At 44.3% G+C, this 21625-nt stretch overlaps 1 protein-coding gene across 2 annotated transcripts in view; it reads right to left on the bottom strand.

The window, feature by feature from the left end:
* LOC126195405 (trafficking protein particle complex subunit 12) overlaps positions 1 to 21625 on the bottom strand; it is a 122275-nt gene that overhangs the window by 37135 nt on the left and 63515 nt on the right. For both annotated transcript variants that reach the window (XM_049933997.1, XM_049933998.1), the window contains exons 6-7: positions 16102 to 16248; positions 7571 to 7743 (exon numbers count right to left, since the gene is read on the bottom strand). In XM_049933997.1, the coding sequence (XP_049789954.1) occupies positions 7571 to 7743; positions 16102 to 16248 (320 nt within the window). The remainder of the gene's footprint in view (positions 1 to 7570; positions 7744 to 16101; positions 16249 to 21625) is intronic.

Consider the following 21625-nt stretch of genomic DNA (forward strand, 5'->3'; position numbering starts at 1 on the left):
CCAATTCTCCACCAGGTGGTTCAGTTTGTTCAGCAGGGCTGGACAGATAAACTGCCAGGTCGGGCATCAGACCCCCTGCACAACTATTTTTCCTTATAGTATCACCTGTATGTTTTTGACGGTATTTTGCTATCATCCACCGAAGACATCTCTCCCACAGTAACCACTCCCACTGCATTGCAGTGTGAAATTCTATGCCTTATCCAATAGGGCCACTGAGGAGTTTTGTGCACTAAACTGTTAGCTAGGAGACATGTATCTGGCCAGGCATTGATGGAAACATTGTCCATTTTGTCATGGCTTGTGAGCAGTGTGACCAAAAACAGGCAGCTCAGCAGCTCCCAGGGCATCTCCATCTCCACGGCTTTCTCCGCACCAGCCATGGGAACACATTCATGTAGACTTTGCTGGTCCCTTCTTGAATTTCTTTTGCCTCTTGGTCGTGGATTGATTTTCCCGGTTTTCTTACATTCTCCAGTTTGCCTCAACATCAGTTGAGGTCACAATTAGTACGCTTTTGAGGTTTTTTTCTATTGAGGAGTTTCCTTGTACCAATGGAGAAGCAAAGCCTGGCTGAGTAGCTTTATGGCTGCCAGCCATGCATGCTCCTCCACCTTCTGCAGCCTGCGCTGCATCTGCCATGGCTGGGTTCCTTTGGCTGCTTCGCACCGGGATTGCTGGTGTGGGCACAAGGATATGATCACTGGTCCAAGTGGATGCCAGCCAGGGATGCCATCTTTGTGATGTCCATATGGATGATAGGCTGGTGGTGCACCAATCTGATCAGTTGCATATCCCATCGCTGCTGCCCACCCTGCCCTCCGGATCTGATGGACGTGTCTCTAGTCGGGCTGCCAGCATCTCCTCCGTTGCCTGGGTGCCCTCTTTGCACGGGGGAAGACGTGGACATGGACATGTTTGTATGGGCGCACGACAGCAGTGTCCTTAGTGCCCATGTGAAAACAGACTGAGATGAGTGTCAGGAAAATTCACAAAACAGGAAGATAAAACAGCACCTAAAACACAGGTAACAAAAGTTGGAAAACTATGTGCATACCCGCACCAAACCATAGAACAAAGTATTGCATCAGTAGTAAAACATTAAAGACAGAAGAAGAAACTGGTATAAGGAGCTAAAACAATATAGCAGATGGACGTGGCTGGCTGACCACAAGAATAAAAAAAAAGGAGAAGGCAGTCACTCTGCAACACACTAAAATCTCCAGCCTGAAAGTTTATGCCAGAGTCCAGACCCACCACAAAACTTTAAAACCTTAGTTACACTCGTCTCATCATCAGCTAAAATAGAGTGCAGCTCCCTATCAATATTTGCTTCTACACTTGCATCATGATTAAAAATGCACTCTGTTAAAATATGGCAGACAGAGATGTGCACACCACAAGCATCAAAAAATGGGGGATCCTCTCTCCATAGTAAAAAGCTATGTGTGAGAGCGAAGTGCCCAGTTTTAAGATGCGTGAGGGTCACTTTGTCCTGCCTGAGCAACTAGCAGGAGGAATGCCATGGCTGGGTTGTTGACTTCACCAACCGCAGCTTATTGGCTGTCACTGCCAGCATAGTCCTCATCCCACAACTGCATGCACTTCCCGTGTAGTGCAGAAACGGCAGTCTGAAAGGGAATAGACACTGTACCACATCCTGTCCTCTGCAGGTCTCCTTGGAAGCCCCATTGGCCTGTTCATTTCGCCATATCCCTACATGACCTGGCACCCAACAGAATGACACCTGCTTACCTTGCCACTGCAGCAAGTACAGTTGGTCATATATCAGCTGGACCAACTCCTCAGTTGGTTACAGGTTCTGTAACAATTGTAAGGCACTAAGGGAATTGGAGCAAATGAGAAACTGTTCGCCCTGTATACAACACATCTGCTCCTGTGCCTTCAGGATCGCATGGAGGTCTGCTGAGAAAATGGTATACTTGTCAGGAAGGCGAATCCTGGTGACATGGTCGGAGAACACGGTTCCAAACAAGGGAAATCTCTTAGCTGCTCTGTCATCAGAGAACACTACTGTGAAACTGTGGTGCATATCTAAGATGTTAAAAATCAGAGATTGAAATGTAAAATCTGATGTATGATCTTTCTTAAAATTCATCAAGTCTAAAATAAGTCTGAGCCTCTGGAGAAGCCAAGGTGGAAGTCTGCTCCCACCACAATGTAAAACATGAAGACCAGCATTACCCATCTTCCGAAGGCAATCCTGTGCATGAATCCCATAGGGCCTGTTGCCTGTTGCTGGTTATGAAAAAGCCTTTCCGGTGGAGGCTGGGCAATGGTATGATAGTGGGTATGTATGGTGTGGACAGTGTTTTATACACCTAGCGTACCATAAGTAGCAGTTGCCTGACGTGAAGTGGCAGTTCACCAGCCTCTGCACAGAGGCTTGGTTTGGGGCTTGTTCTGAGTGCCCCAGTGACCAACCAAATCCCTTCATGGTGCACCACATCCAATGTGCACCCATAATTGAACTAAGATTGCACAAATGCCTTGTAAGGCCGGAGTAGACAAGTCCTGGCTGCTCCCCATGTACTGTGGTTAAGACATTTTAAAATACTTAAAGCCTTAAGTGACTGTTTTTTCAGGTCCTTAAGATGTGGTAACCACGTAAGTCAAATATGATGCCCAGAAATCTCACTGTGTCTTTAAAAGTAAGGACAGTGACTCTCATCCTCAACTCAGGAAAGTTTAAAATGGAACGAAAAAAGAACACACACAAACTTCTCGCTGGTAAACTTAAAACCACTCTTCTGTGCACATTCATCCAAATGTCGAAGAGTTAGTTGCAACTGACATGCTGTCACTGCGAGGCTTGAAGAAGAGCAAAATGCAGAGGAGTCATCAACAAACAAAGAACACTGGTCAGGACTTTTCACTATGAACATAATGTTATTAATAGCTAAGGCAAAGACAGTCACACTTAAAATGCTGCCTGAGGGACACTGCTCCTGTTCAAAGTGATCACACAGGATGTCACCGACTTGGTATATAAAACATTGTGTCAAGATAAGGGACTGAATAAAAATGGGAAGACAACCACGAAAACCCCATTCGTAAAGCTGCTCCAGGAGAAGATGCACCCAAGTAGTGTCGTAAGCCTCCTCAATATCAAAAAATACATGTAGAAGGTGAAGCCAGTGTAGAATAGCCTGTTGTATAGCCACCTCCAGGAGGGCAAGGTTATCAAAGATGGAGCAATATTGCCTGAACCCAAACTGAAAGCGACTAAAGAGTTGCCTGGATTCTAAGATCCAGACATGGCAGCACTTGACAATCCACTCCAGGATCCTCCACATGCAGCTAGTGAGGGCCACACTACAGTAACTACTTGGGTGTGTACCATCTTTCCCAGGTTTTAAAAGATAATGGAACCTGTCATGACCCGGGGATGTGTGGGAGCTGCCGACAGCGCAGAATCCAGCTCCCAGTTGTAATCTTCATCAGAAGTGGACCGGAAGTCCAAACTACACCTCTCGGAAACCGCTCTATGGTGCTGAAAACCTGGATCCTGGCTGGCTGTTGCAGTAACTGTGGCAAAATACACTGCCACAGTCTCGGCAATGTATCATGGATCGGTTTGGAGAGTGCTGTTCCCCATTACAGCAGCTGTGGGACACCTGCCTTTTCTCCCAGAAATTCTCCTGATGGTCTCCCACACAACGGAACTTTTGGTGGAATGGTTAATGGTGTTAAGGAACTGCTGCCACGATCTCTTTTTGCTCTCTCAAATAATTCGGTGACACTTTGCCCTCGCCACTCGAACGGCTACAAGATTCTCTGAAGTTGGCCGCCACTTGAACCTATGCAGAGCCACATGCCTGATCCTGAGAATACAGCAGCAATCGGCATTCCACCAATGGGCAGGTTGCCTCTTCTGTTGTCCCGTGGAATGGATTCTGCAGTGGCATGGTGAATCACTTTGATAATATGATCCACCCATGCCTCAACATTTGCACAATGTTCGAACTGGGCCAACTGGCTATAAAGTGTCCAATCGGCTCTACCGAGCACCCATCGTGGCAGTTTCCTTTTGGGTTCCACTTCATCAGGCACTTGAATCCACTTTGGGAAGTGATCACTTCCCACTGGGCAGTGAGAGCAAGAGCTGGAGAGAAAAGCGAGAGATCAATGGCAGAGAATGACCCAGTTGCTGTGCACAAGTGAGTGCTCTGTCCTGCATTTAGCAAGTATGTGCATGATGACATCAGAAGTGTCTCAATTGCTCACTTTGGGGCAGGTAGTTGTAGAGCCACTGTGTGCATTAAAATCACCACAGACGATGAAGAGGCCGAGGGGGTGGGGGGTGGGGGGTAGGGGCAGCGTAATAAGATCAGTTAGGTCCTCTTCATCAAGTTCACCATGCGGGAGCAAGTAAAGGGAACACACTGTCAACAGACAATGCACACGAACTGATGCAGCAACTGCTTGTAAAGGGAACACACTGTCAACAGACAATGCACACGAACTGATGCAGCAACTGCTTGTAAAGTCATCGTAAGTGAAAGAGGCAAGGAGTGGTAGTCAGTACTGACGAAGATACCCACACCCCCTCTAGCTCTCTCTCCACTCAGGTAGTCCGTTTTGTGGAGCACATAGCCTCATGGCTCGGGGGTGTATGACTGATGGAAATGAGTCTCCTGGAGACACAGACACAGACACAGTGGTCTATTCTGAGATAAGAGGCTAAGTTCCTCCACTTGTATCCTGCAACCCTACTGCTTCCACTGTAGGATGGAAGCCATTTCATCGATGTGGTTACTCCACATGCATCCTGAACCTTTGCTGGTTCCACTGTAGGATGGAAGCCATTTCATCGATGTGGTTTTAATATAACCTTATCTTTGCACTGTGGAGGTGAAGCACTTGTAGAGTGAGAGGGAGTGGACACACTGCCTGGATCCAAGGCATCTAAATCCATAATGTCCTCCTCATCAGTCAGACATGAAAGAATGACATCTGATGGCGCTCAGAATAGTTTTTGACCCGAACATCATGAACCTTTCCCTGCACCCTGCCCCTTCGAGGATGAAGGGGAAAGGGGACATTGAGAGGCACTCTGCTTGTCGTGTGACTTCTTGACACTCACTATGAAACTGTTGCTGGTCTTTCTTGTGGCGGCTGTTTGGATTGCTTACACATGCAAGTACAGGTGCTAGTGGTGGATGGTTGTACACTGGACAACGTCTGCGTTGAGACGTTGACCTTAGGAATAGGTTTCTGCACCATGGAAGCATAAGAAGTGGGTAAGATGGGAGTTTTTGTCACCTCATATTCCTATATGGCTTCAGCATAGGGGATTGCTTAGTGACTTAGTTCCTGAATTTTTCATTCCTCTGTAAAAACAGGGCAGTCTCAGCTCCAGACTTGGTGGCTCCTAGTGCAGTTAACGCAGACTGCTGGAGATGGACAGTCAATCCCAGCTTCATGGACTGTCTTTCCACATTTCCCACAGGTTGCTTTATCCCTGCAACTAAGCATTGTGTGACCAAAACACTGGCATTTGTAGCAAGGCATAGGCCTAAACCTAAGTTGGAGGAAACCTGCCATGACGTGGTCAGACAATGTTGGAGAATTAAAGATCACAATGAAGCTGATGGTCTTCTCAATTTCTCCATTAGTCCTACGCATCCTTTGCTCTATGTCCACAATCCCCTGTAATGACCATTCCTGTTTAAGTTCGTCTATGTTGATATTCATAATGTCACAGCATGTGACCACACCCTTGCTAGAGTTAAGGGAGTTGCGTAGTTCAACAGTTACATCATATTCACCCAAGTTTTCAGTCTTTGTAAGTAGTTCCACTTGCTTTGCCCTGTTAGTCTCAACCAATAGGGAACCATTCCGCAGCCACTTTATAGACTTCAGGCTTCCAGCAAGTCCTACCAAGCCTTTATGAATATAGAAGGGGGACACTTTTTTGAACATCCCCTCCTTCCTCTTAATGAGCAATAACTCATTTTGGTTTATGACTCCTTCAGCCCTGTTACTATAATTCAAATGATGCAGATTATCAGAAGGGCTAGCCTCACTCATTCGTTTAGAAGACTGGGTATGAATAATCCCAATCACTACACTCTTCCCACTGGAAGGAGAAGATGATTTCGGGGGTTCCATCTCAGTTCCATGAGTAGCTAGGCAAACAAAGGTCCACTCAGACAGAGCCCCACGTGCCTCAGTAAGCCTTATACAACTGAGGTGCAGCAGGTTCCCCAGAGGTTGCCCGCTAACGACTGTTCTACCTCAACAGCCATGCATCTCATCAGTGCGCAGCACACCTTCAGATTGAGGTTTTTTTTATAGAGGTTTTTACCAACCCCACGATCCAAGCAGTTAAGCCAAGATTCCCATTCCCTGTGACACACAATGTTCCATTGCTGTGCCATACACTGGTCCTTGAAGCATGCCCAGAGCTTACAGTAACAGGAGATTGGCAGCACTTACCAGTCCATAGCTCAGGAACCCTGGGGTCGCCAAGCCTGTACTCAGCAAATGAATTGCATGAGGGAGAGGTGTGATGTACCCTGCTACTAGTGCATTTGAGTCAGAGTGCGCCGAGTATAGTGTTGCCACACATGTGTACTTAAATCAACCACCAACTGTATCAGCGTGGGATAGCCACTAGAGGGTGCCTGTAGGCAGCATGCACACAGCATGGTCTCCGCCATGCCATCTATCATCGACTCATGCCTATATATGCACGGAGTGACTCCGACTCACCCTCACTATGTTCTTTAGTTCGTAGCACTCATATCAGTTGTTCTGTGTACTGTTATGTTGCATCTTCTGTAAGATTCTTTTGTCTTGTTACATGTTGACTCACGAGAGGCTTATTTCTGTTATTTTTGAGAGGTTTATGAATAAAGCAATATTTATGTTACCTGGATCGGTTTTGTGTATTACTTGGGTTTCTACACCTTTCTTTTGACAACTACAACATTATTGTGGGGTATACAACAATCAAGAGTATCATAGTATTTGGCACATTTATCAATAAGATTTGCCTTATCTTGCTAATTAATGGACACAATAGGTAAATGAACATGTCAAACTGAAGACCATGTGATAAACTTGTGCTACTGATTATCTAAAAGCAGAGGGGGCATCAGAGACCAAACACGAGGTATGTCAACTGAAGGTATATAGGAATGCACTATAGACCTAGCTGTATAAATATGTGGAAATAGGAAGACTATGTTGTGATCATTTAACTTCCTATATGAAAGCTATCACACAATTACATATGGTTCTCCCTATGCATTCAAGGCATATCTGCTGTGAACAAAAAAGATCACATCTTTTAATTGCACCTTTTGACAGATCTTCATCAGTTATATTGACAATCACACAAAATACTATGCTATTAACAATATGAAGCTGAAATAGATACCAAATCAGGTTTGAAAATGAGATTAAATGTACTTAAAAGTGTAAGCAGCCTGAGCTATACACTGAATTGCTCCAGCTTTATTTGTATCATTTAAATTAATAAATGAAAAGTATATGACATTTTATAAAATAAGAACTCGATAATAGCAAAACAATATTCTACCTGCTCTGTTGACGCAATTCTCGAGCAATGGAAAAATTTCTTTCTGCTCCTGCTACATCTCCCAACTGTAAAAATATACGGCCTAGAGCAGACTGCAATGCTCGTCTGTGATGACCAGTACAGGTGGGCTCTGCTAACAGTAACTCCATAACTTCTACTGCCAGGTTGTAGTCCTGCACAAAGCAAACAGAAAAAGGTTGTTATATAAAAAAAGGAAGTTTGAAGACTTGACTTTAGTGCAAAAGTATGATTAATGTAAGCAACTTTGTTTCCTTAGCAATATTTTTATGTTACAGTTCATGTCAGTATAGAAGAGCAGGTGCTCCTTAATCTACACTCCTGGAAATTGAAATAAGAACACCGTGAATTCATTGTCCCAGGAAGGGGAAACTTTATTGACACATTCCTGGGGTCAGATACATCACATGATCACACTGACAGAACCACAGGCACATAGACACAGGCAACAGAGCATGCACAATGTCGGCACTAGTACAGTGTATATCCACCTTTCGCAGCAATGCAGGCTGCTATTCTCCCATGGAGACGATCGTAGAGATGCTGGATGTAGTCCTGTGGAACGGCTTGCCATGCCATTTCCACCTGGCGCCTCAGTTGGACCAGCGTTCGTGCTGGACGTGCAGACCGCGTGAGACGACGCTTCATTCAGTCCCAAACATGCTCAATGGGGGACAGATCCGGAGATCTTGCTGGCCAGGGTAGTTGACTTACACCTTCTAGAGCACGTTGGGTGGCACGGGATACATGCAGACGTGCATTGTCCTGTTGGAACAGCAAGTTCCCTTGCCGGTCTAGGAATGGTAGAACGATGGGTTCGATGACGGTTTGGATGTACCGTGCACTATTCAGTGTCCCCTCGACGATCACCAGTGGTGTACGGCCAGTGTAGGAGATCACTCCCCACACCATGATGCCGGGTGTTGGCCCTGTGTGCCTCGGTCGTATGCCGTCCTGATTGTGGCGCTCACCTGCACGGCGCCAAACATGCATACGACCATCATTGGCACCAAGGCAGAAGCGACTCTCATCGCTGAAGACGACACGTCTCCATTCGTCCCTCCATTCACGCCTGTCGCGACACCACTGGAGGCGGGCTGCACGATGTTGGGGCGTGAGCGGAAGACGGCCTAACGGCGTGCGGGACCGTAGCCCAGCTTCATGGAGATGGTTGCGAATGGTCCTCGCCGATACCCCAGGAGCAACAGTGTCCCTAATTTGCTGGGAAGTGGCGGTGCGGTCCCCTACGGCACTGCGTAGGATCCTACGGTCTTGGCGTGCATCCGTGCGTCGCTGCGGTCCGGTCCCAGGTCGACAGGCACGTGCACCTTCCGCCGACCACTGGCAACAACATCGATGTACTGTGGAGACCTCACGCCCCACGTGTTGAGCAATTCGGCGGTACGTCCACCCGGCCTCCCGCATGCCCATTATACGCCCTCGCTCAAAGTCCGTCAACTGCACATACGGTTCACGTCCATGCTGTCGTGGCATGCTACCAGTGTTAAAGACTGCGATGGAGCTCCGTATGCCACGGCAAACTGGCTGACACTGACGGCGGCGGTGCACAAATGCTGCGCAGCTAGCGCCATTCGACGGCCAACACCGCGGTTCCTGGTGTGTCCGCTGTGCAGTGCGTGTGATCATTGCTTGTACAGCCCTCTCGCAGTGTCCGGAGCAAGTATGGTGGGTCTGACACACCGGTGTCAATGTGTTCTTTTTTCCATTTCCAAGAGTGTATTTCAGGAATGAGGTGGAGTGGTTATAATTATTTTCTTATATATCTCCAAACAACTGTTGCCTGCATTTAGCAATAGTTATGATTGCAAGTGGATGCAATTCCCACATTTATAAATGAAACTAGGCCGAGAAGTGTGCCAGAATTTGTTTAATTCATCTTGATGTGTAGTATGATGGCAACAGTAAAGCATTTATAGGTTACTACTTACCTTGAAGAAAATCAAATTTCATGATGATATAATATGTATACTTCAGTGTTTGACATTCTTCCAAAGAATGCACAATGGCCAAAATCTGAAGTCTCTGGTTTGATCTTCATTGGATTTTTAACTATCAAAGTATGCTTAACAATTATATTTATCTTTGAGAGAACCCAGTTGAACCCCGCATCAACTGTAACAACCTCTCACATCAACTCAGAAAGGTCATTATGTTTAAATACAGGAGCACTTGGGTGAACAGAGTAAATTATGATCTTCATTTAAATAATCTGTATGTTATGGCAATCAAACAAGCCATTTACAGAAACTGACTAATTATAACATTATTTGGCTCATTTTGGCCCACCATGACATCCATTCCGGTGCCAACCTCTTCATCTCAAGACCTGAACAGAGCATTCCCAATTATTTGTTGGGTATATTCCTACCTTTGTCTTCTCCTACAGTTCTGGCCGTCTGTGACTCCAAGTCATTTCCTGATGTCTTCACACATCGTATCATTCTGTCCCTTATTCTATTCAGTTTTTTCCACATATTCTCTTGCTTGCCAATTTCTTATCTTATATGTCCACTCCCTTTTCAATAACCTTCCGTAACACATCTCAAACACTTTGCTTCTCTTCTTTTATGATTTTCTCTAGACCATTATTCATTTCCCTACAATATTATTTTCCACACCTATATTCTCAGAAATGTGTTCCTTAAACTAAGCACCATGTTTGAAATTAGTTGCCTTCTTTTGGTAAGGAATGTTCTCTCTGACAGTTAGTTCATAGAGAGTCATAATTATGCCAAACAGTGTTTTGGTACTTTCCCTCTTCATGCAACTTCTTTGTTTCTGATTATCTAAATATCAAATGACAAAAGTCAAAAAGCTTCTTACACGCAGTCTGTTGTGAAGAAACATTATTGTAGCCCAATATAAGTCACAGGACTATTCTTGAACACTTTTTCAGCTGTTGAGATGCATTGTGGTAGCTTAGCTGACTGATAGCAGTTCATGTTGTTCCATCACCACAGGTTCCCTACTCCCCCCCCCCCCCTTCTACCTTTAATCATCTCCATAGGAATAGTTTCACTTTCTGCTTTAACCAACTATTTAAACATTTGTCGTTCTTGCTGTTCTTAGCTGCACATTGTGTCAACTAGGTGATTAACTACGTTCTTGGTAACAATTTTACAGAGGCTATTCATCCTGGTCGACAGCTGTTTGGTGGTCATACCTATATAAAAATCTATGTAGTGTTTGCAGTAGAGTTGGTATATGATATGGCTGTTTTCGCAGGTGGCCCTACCTGTGATGGGACAGGATAAGCCTGTGACAGGACTTGAGTAGAAAATGCTGGGTAGGTGAATCGAGAAGATCTTGTACCTAAGTCTACCACAGGGATATGACCCCCAGTGGCAATGGATCGGGAGTTGGATTGGAAGCTGGATCGGGAATGGGAACGGTGTAGAGATGGATCAGGATGTTGTGTATGTTGGATGGGCAATGGAATACCTCTTTCAGTTGAGTGGGAAGGCTCTTGGGTATGTTGTCGCTCATTTCTGAGCTGATAACAAGATAATAAAACCCTTGGCGAAGGACATAGCTCAGATGATTCAGACCAGAGCGATATTGTGCGATGAGCAGGCATTCCTCTGAAGCTGATTCTTGGGGGTGGTGGGAGAGGTAGGGATGTGTGAGGGTATGGCAAAGGAAATCTATTTTCAGACTACGGTTGCATGGTAGGGCCTGTCAATGAAGGCCCTCTTGAGGCCTTCAGCATACTGGACAAGGGAATTTTTGTTACTGCAGATACACCATCCAAAGGCAGACAATCTGTATGGGGGTGATGTTTTTGGTGTGGAGGGGGTAACAGCTGTTAAGATGCAGGTACTGTTGATGGTTAGTGGGTTTAATATGGACAGAGGTGCGGATGGAGCCATCAGAGAGGCAGAGGCTGTGCTCAGGAGGACCGTGTAAAACAGATGAGAGAAGGTACTGAGGTTGTGGAGGAATGAGGATAGTGTGTCTTGTCCCTGAGTCCAGATCATGAAGACATCATCAATGAACCTGCACCAGACAAGGGGCTTGGGTGTTTGAGAGGCTAGGAAGGTTTCCTCTAGATGGCAAAAAAAGAAAGGGGGGGGGGGGGTTGGTGCATAGAAGGTTGCCATGTGGGTGGCCATGTCTTTCCTCAAAGGGGACGTAGTTTTGCATGAGAATATAGTTGGCAAGGTTTATGAGAAAGAAGGAGGTGAGTTTGGAGCCTGAGTGATGTTGGGAGAGGTAATATTTGATAATGGCAAGGCCATGGGTATTAGGGATGCTGGTGTTTACGGGAATGGCATCAATAGTAATGTGTAGAGGTCAAGGCAGTAAAGAGGTAGGGATGGTTGAGAGTCAATGAAAGAAGAGGTCACTATCTTTGATGTGAGAGGCTAGCCTTGAGGATTTGGTTGGAAGTGTTGGTCAACAAGAGTTGAAATTCTTTCAGTGGGAGCACAATAACCAGCTGCAATAGGGCTTCCAGGACGACTGGGTTTGTGGGTTTTGGGGAGCATGTAGATGGAGGGTGTGCGGGGTGTCATTAGGGTGAAGAGGGAGATGAACTAAGAGGAGAGATTCTGTGATGTGCCTAAGGTATTCATTAGCTACTGGAGGTTATGTTGGACTTATGGGATGGGATCGCTATGGTAGAGCTTGTTGGTGGAAAAGTTGAACAGTTGGTGACAGCCTACTGTCAGGTAATTACTGTGATACTTCATGACAGTGCTGGAGTTTTTGACCATAGGGCGGATGATTAAAACGGTTTTTATTTTGAGGCTGTGAATGGTTGTCCCTTCTTCTATTGGCAGGTGTGTTTTCTTGGGAAGGAGCATTCGGGATGGGTGGTGAGGCAATGTTCAAGTTGGGGAATTCCTGAAAGATAACCAGGGGTGCATGAGTAGGAAGGGGAGGAGGGCCACATTTGGATGATAGGATTAACTGGCAAAGGCAAGATTCAATGATGGGATTATGTTGGCTTTGGTTAGAAGGATTGGTGGTGTTTTCATTGCAGCAATCAGGAGAAGGCAAGTAGATCTTGACGAGTCCAGTATGGTTAAACTTGGCTGTGTCTGAAGTTGAGGCCTCTGTACAGAACTGAAATATCTGGACGACTGAGGTTTGTGTGGTGGAAAGGTTAACAACAGTGTTTTGGCTATATCTGGTTTCTGGACTTTTTGGAGGATTGAGAAGGAGTTTTGGAGGATGCGGCAGATAGGAAACACCAGCCTATATCAATTCATACAGTCACCCAATTGTGACACATCCAACCCTCCCCCCCACCTCCTAACCACCTTCCAAGAATTTCTCGCCTCCAATTGGCCTCACCATCCTTCCCCAGGCCCCACCCTAAGAACATGAACCTGTCAACAGGAAAAAGTCAATTATCCTCCAAGCAGGCATGACTTCACCACTGTTGTGATGAACCATTATGACTACCTGACAGGAGGCACCCGCCGACTGTGTCACTCCTCCACCTATAAGCTCTGCCATTGTGTTCCCATCTTTTATGTTGAACATAGCCTTCAATTCCTACTGGAATCCTTAGGCCTATCCCACAATGTCTCCTTGAGTACATTTCCCTCTTCAACCCCTATGGCACCACGCACATCCATCTTCTATGTGCTCACCAAAATCCACAAGTCCAAAAATCCAAGAAGCCTCATTGTTGATAGTTACTGAGCTCCCCACTGATAAGAATTTCTGTTATTGTTGACCAATATCTCCAACCAAATGCCCAAAGCCTACCCTCCCACATGAAAGATACTAAACACTTCTTTTTCCGATTCTCATCCATCTCCACCATACCACCTAGTTCCCTATTTGTCACTGCTGATGCCACCTCCCCACACACCAAAATGTCTCACAGCCACAGCCTTGTTGCTCTCCCAATTAACTTCTGACTCCAAACCTACTACCTCATTCTTCATACACTTTACCAACTGTACCCTCATTCACAGCTACTTCTCCTTTGTTGGGAAGGTATAAAAACAAATCCACGGCACAACCATGGGCATCCACATGGTACCCTTCAATGCCAACATGTATATGGGCCATCTATAGGAAATCATGTTCAGTTCCATGGGAACGATTGTGCCCCACAACCATGATGTGATTCAGAAGAGAAAGAAGGTCATCAGTCCTAATGTCATCTGTTGTTTTTGTTCCATTGCAGATCTAGATTTCAACAGAAAGAGCAGCTATCATCAGTGTGATATAAGTAATCATGTAGACCGAACATAGTTATAATGACACACATTCCGACCTAACTCAGGCATGTACAAGCATTAAGGCAACTAGTTCATCAGTCCTTGCTGGCAATTTGTGCCTTGAAAATGGCGGGTGAACTCTTGCCGAAATATCGGTGGCCACTGTAAATATTACCGGGCTGAATTCCCGTACATTGAAAATAAATATCTTCTCTTCCAGCTGTTTTAGCTAGTCCTCCTGAAAACAATGTATCATCTTCCTGGACATCAACCTCCACCTCTCTGATGGCTTCATTCATGCTCTGTCTATATTACACCAATTAATCAACAACAGTACCTGCATTTTGACAGCTGTCACTCTTTGCACCCCAAAAAAAATCACTCCTACACAGTCTGTTCACCCGGGGCTGGCACATTTGCAGTAATGAGAACATGTTTCATTGTGCAATTAAATATCATACATTGCCACAGTCTTATACTTGGCTGATCTTTTTAGCTGAATTTTCATGATTAATTTCAAGTACAGGTTGTAAAATTAAATAGTTATGAAAATCTGACTTTTATTTAATCTAATACTGCTGAATAAAATGTGAAAGTAAAATGAAATGAGCTTAAACATATCTTTGGTGTAAAGATACCAACTATTTACATCTGATACACTATTAGGCGGCAATCTGAAGTCTCCATTTGAAGGCATTGCTGCAGCATATATGCAAAGTAGCGCAACTTCGATGCGGGTATATAAGCAATGACACGTAGGCAAGGGGTTACTATGACATTTATGTCTTTCCGACAAATGTGCAGCAAATGCAAAAATATGAACTATGGCAGCATTATTACCAAATGCGTCCAAACATTATTCTTTTCTTGGGTGCCGAAGGACAAACACTGGTAGACATCGATCAGAGAACGAAGAATGTGTATGGGGCAGCACGTCTATCAAACACCACCATCACCACATCGTGGGTGGGGATGATGGTGCTGCTGCTGCTTCTTCAAGACAGCAAAGTCCCCATATTCCAAATGTCGGGACACAGAAGTTGTGCCACCTCAAGTTGCAGACACTTGAGCACCCATTCTATAATCCTGATCTATCTCCATGTGATTATCAAGCCTTCAGTCCCGTATGTCTTAAGGGTTGATGATGCACGCGCGCGCGCGCGCACGCGCACGCACACGCACACACACACACACACACACACACACACACACACACACACACAGTAGGAGGTCACTACAGACAGCCTAAGTTCGATTTCGGGACAGCAATCAGATGTCCCTTTTCAAAAAAAAAAAAAAAAAAAAAAAAAAAAAAAAAAAATATATCATTCCAGCATTTGTCTTAAGCAATTTAGGAAAATTGCAGAAAAACTAAATCTGGTTGGTTTGACAAAAATTTAAACCACTGTCCTCAAGATACAAGTACAGTGTACCAACACTGCACCATCTCGCTTGGTACTCCCAAACCATAAGGATTTGTTCTCCAGATGCGTTGATATTACCAGCTGAAGTGGAAAATATCATGTATTTACTACAAAAACTAGGCAGAGAACTGAAGTCCATTATTATTATTTATGTGTTTTATCACATAATAAAGAGGAATGTACAATTGCCATTACTAGTTGTACACCCCAGAAGTTTCACAGAAATACCACTGAAAACAGCAGCACTGTATATGGCTTTTGCAACAGTTTTCGAGTACAGAGCTCGTAATGCCTGTAAAAGGATAGAGGGATTAAGAAGAGATGGCGGAGGAGAAAAAAGGATGAGAAGAGGAGAGGAGGAGGAGGAGGAGGAGGAGGAGGAGGAGGAGAGTGGATGGAATTTTTGCAACAGCAGAGCTATAAGTCTGTTAGCTCGCATTGTGGTTGAGGGTAACTTTGTGCCAGCAACTTGCATAGAATTCAAGTTATATGTAGAGTACACATAGATAATACTATTCTTTAATTTTACACTCTTGTACAACACTCATCCACGATGCCATGGATACAGATTTTGTGTTGTAACTGAGTGCAACTTCCTCATAGACATGACAGTAGTACTATTATTATTTCTTTCCTTTCTCAGACGTTATTATTATTATTAATATTATTATTATTACTATTATTATCCTTCACACAGGTACCTCGCACATTCTTGAAATTATCAGCTAACAAAGTCTCTGGCTTATTCTACCATCTTGTCTGCCAAAGCTGCTGTGCATTATTATTTAAGTTCTCCACACTCATTCTTCTTCGTTAGAAGATTAAATACCTATATATTATGAATAATATAGATATAACAGAATTAGTCCCTGTCACCTCATAACCCTACCTTCTGATAAACGGCACAGTTTATAATAGAATGAAGCACTCTTGCTTCTCGTGCTTTCCACAGTTTCTGCGATTCTGTTCTATCTGTAACACTCAGCTCAGCAGGACTCCCATCTTCACAGAGCCCAATCTTCAGGTTACGCAATATCTGTAACAAAAAAGGTACAGTGATACATTCACAAAATGAAAGGACAAACAATATGGTTGACTGTATGTGAAAGGTTGATATCCTTAGAATATTTACAAAAAATGTTCTCAAAAGATTTCTGTATAACCAGAAAAAGCTTCTTGCCTTCATCGGTGTTGCATATAAAGTTACAGTAGCATAAACTAAAAAGACAAGAACTATACAATACCCTCCAAAACAGGCATTGTGTGGGTAACTTTGGGAAGCTGATACTGCACTCTTGTACAAGCAATAATGTTACATGAATATACAATAGTGGTTCAGTACTTGCAAGAAACTGGTTACTGCAGATTTTTTTTTTAACTGTCAGAACAGGGAAGAAATCTGGCAAAGCAGAAAGAGACAGATACCAATGCCACGGCATGCAGAAAGCAGAGCCCTTTTGATTAAAATTATGGAAGTTTTACATGAAGTACTGAACAAGGCTAGCTCTTAGGACAAAATCTGAGTTAATAACAAAACAAAATCATGAAGAGAAATGAAAACTAGAATAGTGGCTTGTCAAACACCACAAATGGGAACACAGAAATTAAATAATTACAAAATTTTCCTCGGGGAAAACCTACACAAGTTTCTTTTACAAAAAGCTCTACTGTTAACAAATCAAAGTTTTTGTGGGGAAAACAATGCAACACATCATTCTTAATTCAGGGACAGGTCTGAGATAACAGTAACATTCACTGTACTTCAAGGAAATGTGACAGGACAGGACAGGACCATTGTTGTTCATGGTAAATGCAAATAGCAGGCTACATTTTTGGTACATGAGGCTGTTTTAAGGTGGTGCAGTCGAATATGGGAGATCACACTGTTAGAAAATTGTTATGGTGCGCAGAAATATGTTGGGCATAGATGGACAGCTGATTTTATAATTAATAAAGGTAATGCACAGCGTCAGTTTGAAAAGTTCACAGAACCACCACCATATGTTAGTACCAACACAATGTTAGGTCATCATTGATGAATAAACAGACAAAACATCAGTGCTCTGGGGAGAGATGAGTGGTGCAGATTCCTCTCTGTTGTTGCTCCCGTGTAATGACTTGTGAAGATGGAAAAAAAAATATATATATACATATATCTAAAAACAAAGATGATATGACTTACCGAACAAAAGTACTGGCAGGTCGATAGACACACAAACAAACACGAACATACAAACAAAATTCAAGCTTTCGCAACAAACGGTTGCTTCATCAGGAAAGAGGGAAGGAGAGGGAAAGACAAAAGGATGTGGGTTTTAAGGGAGAGGGTAAGGAGTCATTCCAATCCCGGGAGCGGAAAGACTTACCTTAGGGGGAAAAAAGGACAGGTATACACTCGCACACACACACACATCCATCCGCACATACACAGACACAAGCAGGATATATATTGTCTGCTTGTGTCTGTGTATGTGCGGATGGATGTGTGCGTGCGTGCGAGTGTATACCTGTCCTTTTTTCCCCCCTAAGGTAAGTCTTTCCGCACCCGGGATTGGAATGACTACACACGAAATTCAAGCTTTCGCAACAAACTGTTGCTTCATCGGGAAAGAGGAAAGGAGAGGGAAATACGAAAGGATGTGGGTTTTAAGGGAGGGGGTAAGGAGTCATTCCAATCCCAGGGGCGGAAAGACTTACCTTGGGGGGAAAAAAGGACAGGTATACACTCGCGCACACACACACATATCCATCCGCACATACACAGACACAAGCAGACATATATATAAACAAACAAAGATGATGTGACTTACCAAACGGAAGCGCTGGCAGGTCGATAGACTGGTCTTTGAATATGTCTGCTTGTGTCTGCATATGTGTGGATGGATATGTGTGTGTGTGTGTGTGCGGGCGTATACCTGTCCTTTTTTCCCCCTAAGGTAGTGGCAACATTTCATCATCACACAACCCCAAGACAACTGCCAACCAAGGGATCCTCCCCATCTTCCATCCAGTCACCCCCTGCTAATCTTTCAGAAATTCCTTACTTCTAGTCTGACCTCATCTTCTTTCCCTAAATCCCTCTCGAGAGAGTCGCAGATCATTCCTTTGGTACACACAGCAATCCATAAACAGCAATCCATAACCTGAAGACCAATCCAGACCATATCATGCTTCCTGCAGATAAAGTGGTCATGCATCATTGTGACTATTTGGATGAGGGTCTCTGACAAATTTCCAGTACCTCTGCATACAAGCCTTACAACCATGATCCCATCCCAAACTCCAACATGACCTCCAGCAGCTGCTCAAGGTTTTAGGTCCATCCCAAAACCAGACAATTGAATCAATCTCCCTCCCCACAACAACAACCTCCCCTCCCACCCTCCCTGTACCCCTACCTTTTCCCTATCCCCCAGACCCCACAAACCCAATCCCCATGTGTCTTCCAAAAGGTCATCCCATTGTGAATGGGTACAAGGCCCCAACAGAATTAATGTGTGCTTTTGTTGACCAACACATCTCATCCTACATTCAAGATACTGCTTACTTCCTTCACTGCCTCCCCACAGTTCCATTATCATCCTTGTCTGTCAAACCTTATATGCCAACACCCCCCATACCCACCATCCCCCAGTCCCACCATCTCTTTGCTAATCCTCCTAGCCAACCACAGCATGGCCACAACTGTTTCACTTTTGAATGCAAAATCTATAAACAATCCATAGTACTGCCATGGGTACCTGTGTGACAGTATCCTATGCCAACTTATTTATGGGCCACATAGAAGAATCCTTCCTATCCACTCAATACCTAAACCCCTTGTCTGATTCATATTCATTGAGACATTTTTATGATCCAGGCTCATGGTGAGGACAACCTTTGCTCTTTCCTCCATAACCTCAACACCTATTTCCAGATCCTCTTCACCTGATCCTTCTTAAATCAGCAGACAATTTCCTGAATGTTGATCTCCACCTCTCAGATGGCTCTATAAACATGTCTGTTCATATCAAGTGCACTAACAAGCCACAATACCTCCACTTTGACAGTGTCAACCATTCCAGATCAAAAAGTCTTTTCTTTACAGCCTTGCCACCCACAGACACCACATCTGCAGTGGAACGCATGAGTTTTCAAATTATACTGGTAGCGTTTTGAGAGCCTTTATACACAGATAATATCCTATCCAGCTCATCCATAAACAGATTCCAACACCACCTCCTCCTCTGACATCAGTACAACTGTCAACCAGTCCTCTCATCACCCAGTATCACCCTGGCCTTCACAAGTTCAACCACATCCTTCACCAAGACTTTGACTATCCCTCATCATGTTGGCAGATGATTGATATCCTACCCAAAATCTTAACCATAGTTCTGCTGGCCACCCAACTTAACAGAATACCCTTGCACACCTCTATTTCAATCCTGCACCCCATGGGTCATTCACTTGTAGCTGATCCAGTTGCAAGACCTCTTTCATACACCCACAAACCACCTCCTACTGTTGTCCAGCCACAAGCAGTTGCCACCCAATAAAATGCAGGGTTACTTGTGAAAGCAGCCATGTTGTGTATCAGCTGAAATTACTGTACACCATTCAGTGTCAGCACGACAAGTAACCAACTATCTGTTCGCACAAATCACTGTCAAAGTGTGAATTTCCCATCCAGTTGCTAAACATGTGGCACATCACAATACAAATGATTTCAACAGCTTTTTCATTACACAGACCATTTGTATACCTGCTTCCAGCACAAGTGTCACTGAACTACACAGCTGAGAATTGTCTCTCACGCAGTCCCCCTACCCTAAACCTCTACTAACCTGTTTGCCACTCCCCCCCCCCCCTTTCTGTTCACACTAATCCTTCTCCATCCAGATATTTTACTGCCTTGTCCCGTCACTCTTCTCTCCCCCTCCCCCCACATGGGCTGGCTGACTCTCTCTCTCTCGCTCTCTACCCCCACCTCTCTCTGCCCCTTCCTTCCCCGTTTTCGACTCCTCCCCTTTTGTTTCTCCTCTCCTTGTCTGGCTTTTCATCTCCAGCTTCCTCTGCTTTCCCCCTCCGTCTGCCCCACTCTCTTTCACCCTATCTATTTTATGCTCTACACTCTGTACTTCTTTCCTCTTGTCATGCAACCACTCAGCCATCTGTTGAATTACTGCCTCTTTCCCACCACACTCTCCTAGTATATTTTCCCATCCCCTCCCCATTGCTTTCAACCCTGGCAACTGCTTCCAATAATCAGTCTCACCATGGCCAGGGAATGTACGTTTCGGTGTTGTGTGGTTGTGTGTGGGAGTTCTGGTGGTAGAGTAAAAATAATCCACAAAATGTATTAAAGTGAATTTTAAACCAGGAATTTTCTCCAGTAATGGAACGGCTAGGTTCAACAATTTTTGAGAGAACCCGTGCACAAGGATAAGCATAGATAGTAACTACAATTTCAGTTAAATTCTGTATAAATTCAATATTTGTGAACAATGAGTGTTGCAATACGGATCAAATGTGATGAGTGAAGATACTGTGCATCATTGGTGTCTTTTGTTTATGAGTAGAAGGATGAATATTCAGGATGATTGCAGAAGAAGCCATCCATCTATACTTACAAGGGAACCTCCCCGTCACACCCCCCTCAGATTTAGTTATAAGTTGGCACAGTGGATAGGCCTTGAAAAACTAAACACAGATCAATCGAGAAAACAGGAAGAAGTTGTGTGGAACTATGAAAAAAAAAAATTAGTAAAATATACAAACTGAGTAGTCCATGCGATGATATGCAATATCAAGGACTATGGGACTCAAGGAGCGCCGTAGTCCTGTGTTTAGCGTGAGTAGCTGCGAAATGAGAGGTCTTAGGTTCAAGTCTTCCCTCAACTGAAAATTTTAGTATCTTTATTTTCGCAAAGTTAGGATCTGTCCGTTCGTTCATTGACGTCTCTGTTCACTGTAATAAGTTTAGTGTCTGTGTTTTGCGACCGTACCGCAAAACCGTGCGATTAGTAGACGAAAGGACGTGCCTCTCCAATGGGAACCGAAAACATTTGATCGCAAGGTTATAGGTCAACCGATTCCTCCAAAGGAAAACACGTCTGATATATTCTATATGACACTGGTGACGGCATGTGCGTCACATGACAGGAATATGTTGTCTACCCACCTAACTTGTACACTTGGCGAATGGGTAAAAAGATTCTTCTACCTTGCCCGATTTAGGTTTTCTTGTGAATGTGATAATCACTCCCAAAAATTGATGAAAATATAAGCATTTGTTACATAAACTGAAAATAAAAAGTTAAAGTTTTCCCCCGTGGGTAGGTTTGAACCAAGGACCTCTCATTCCACAGCTGCTCACGCTAACCACGGGACCACGGCACTCCTGAGCTCACGTGAGCCTTGATGTTGCCTAT

This window comes from Schistocerca nitens, chromosome 7 (genome assembly GCF_023898315.1).
Source record: "Schistocerca nitens isolate TAMUIC-IGC-003100 chromosome 7, iqSchNite1.1, whole genome shotgun sequence".
Lineage (NCBI taxonomy): Eukaryota > Metazoa > Arthropoda > Insecta > Orthoptera > Acrididae > Schistocerca > Schistocerca nitens.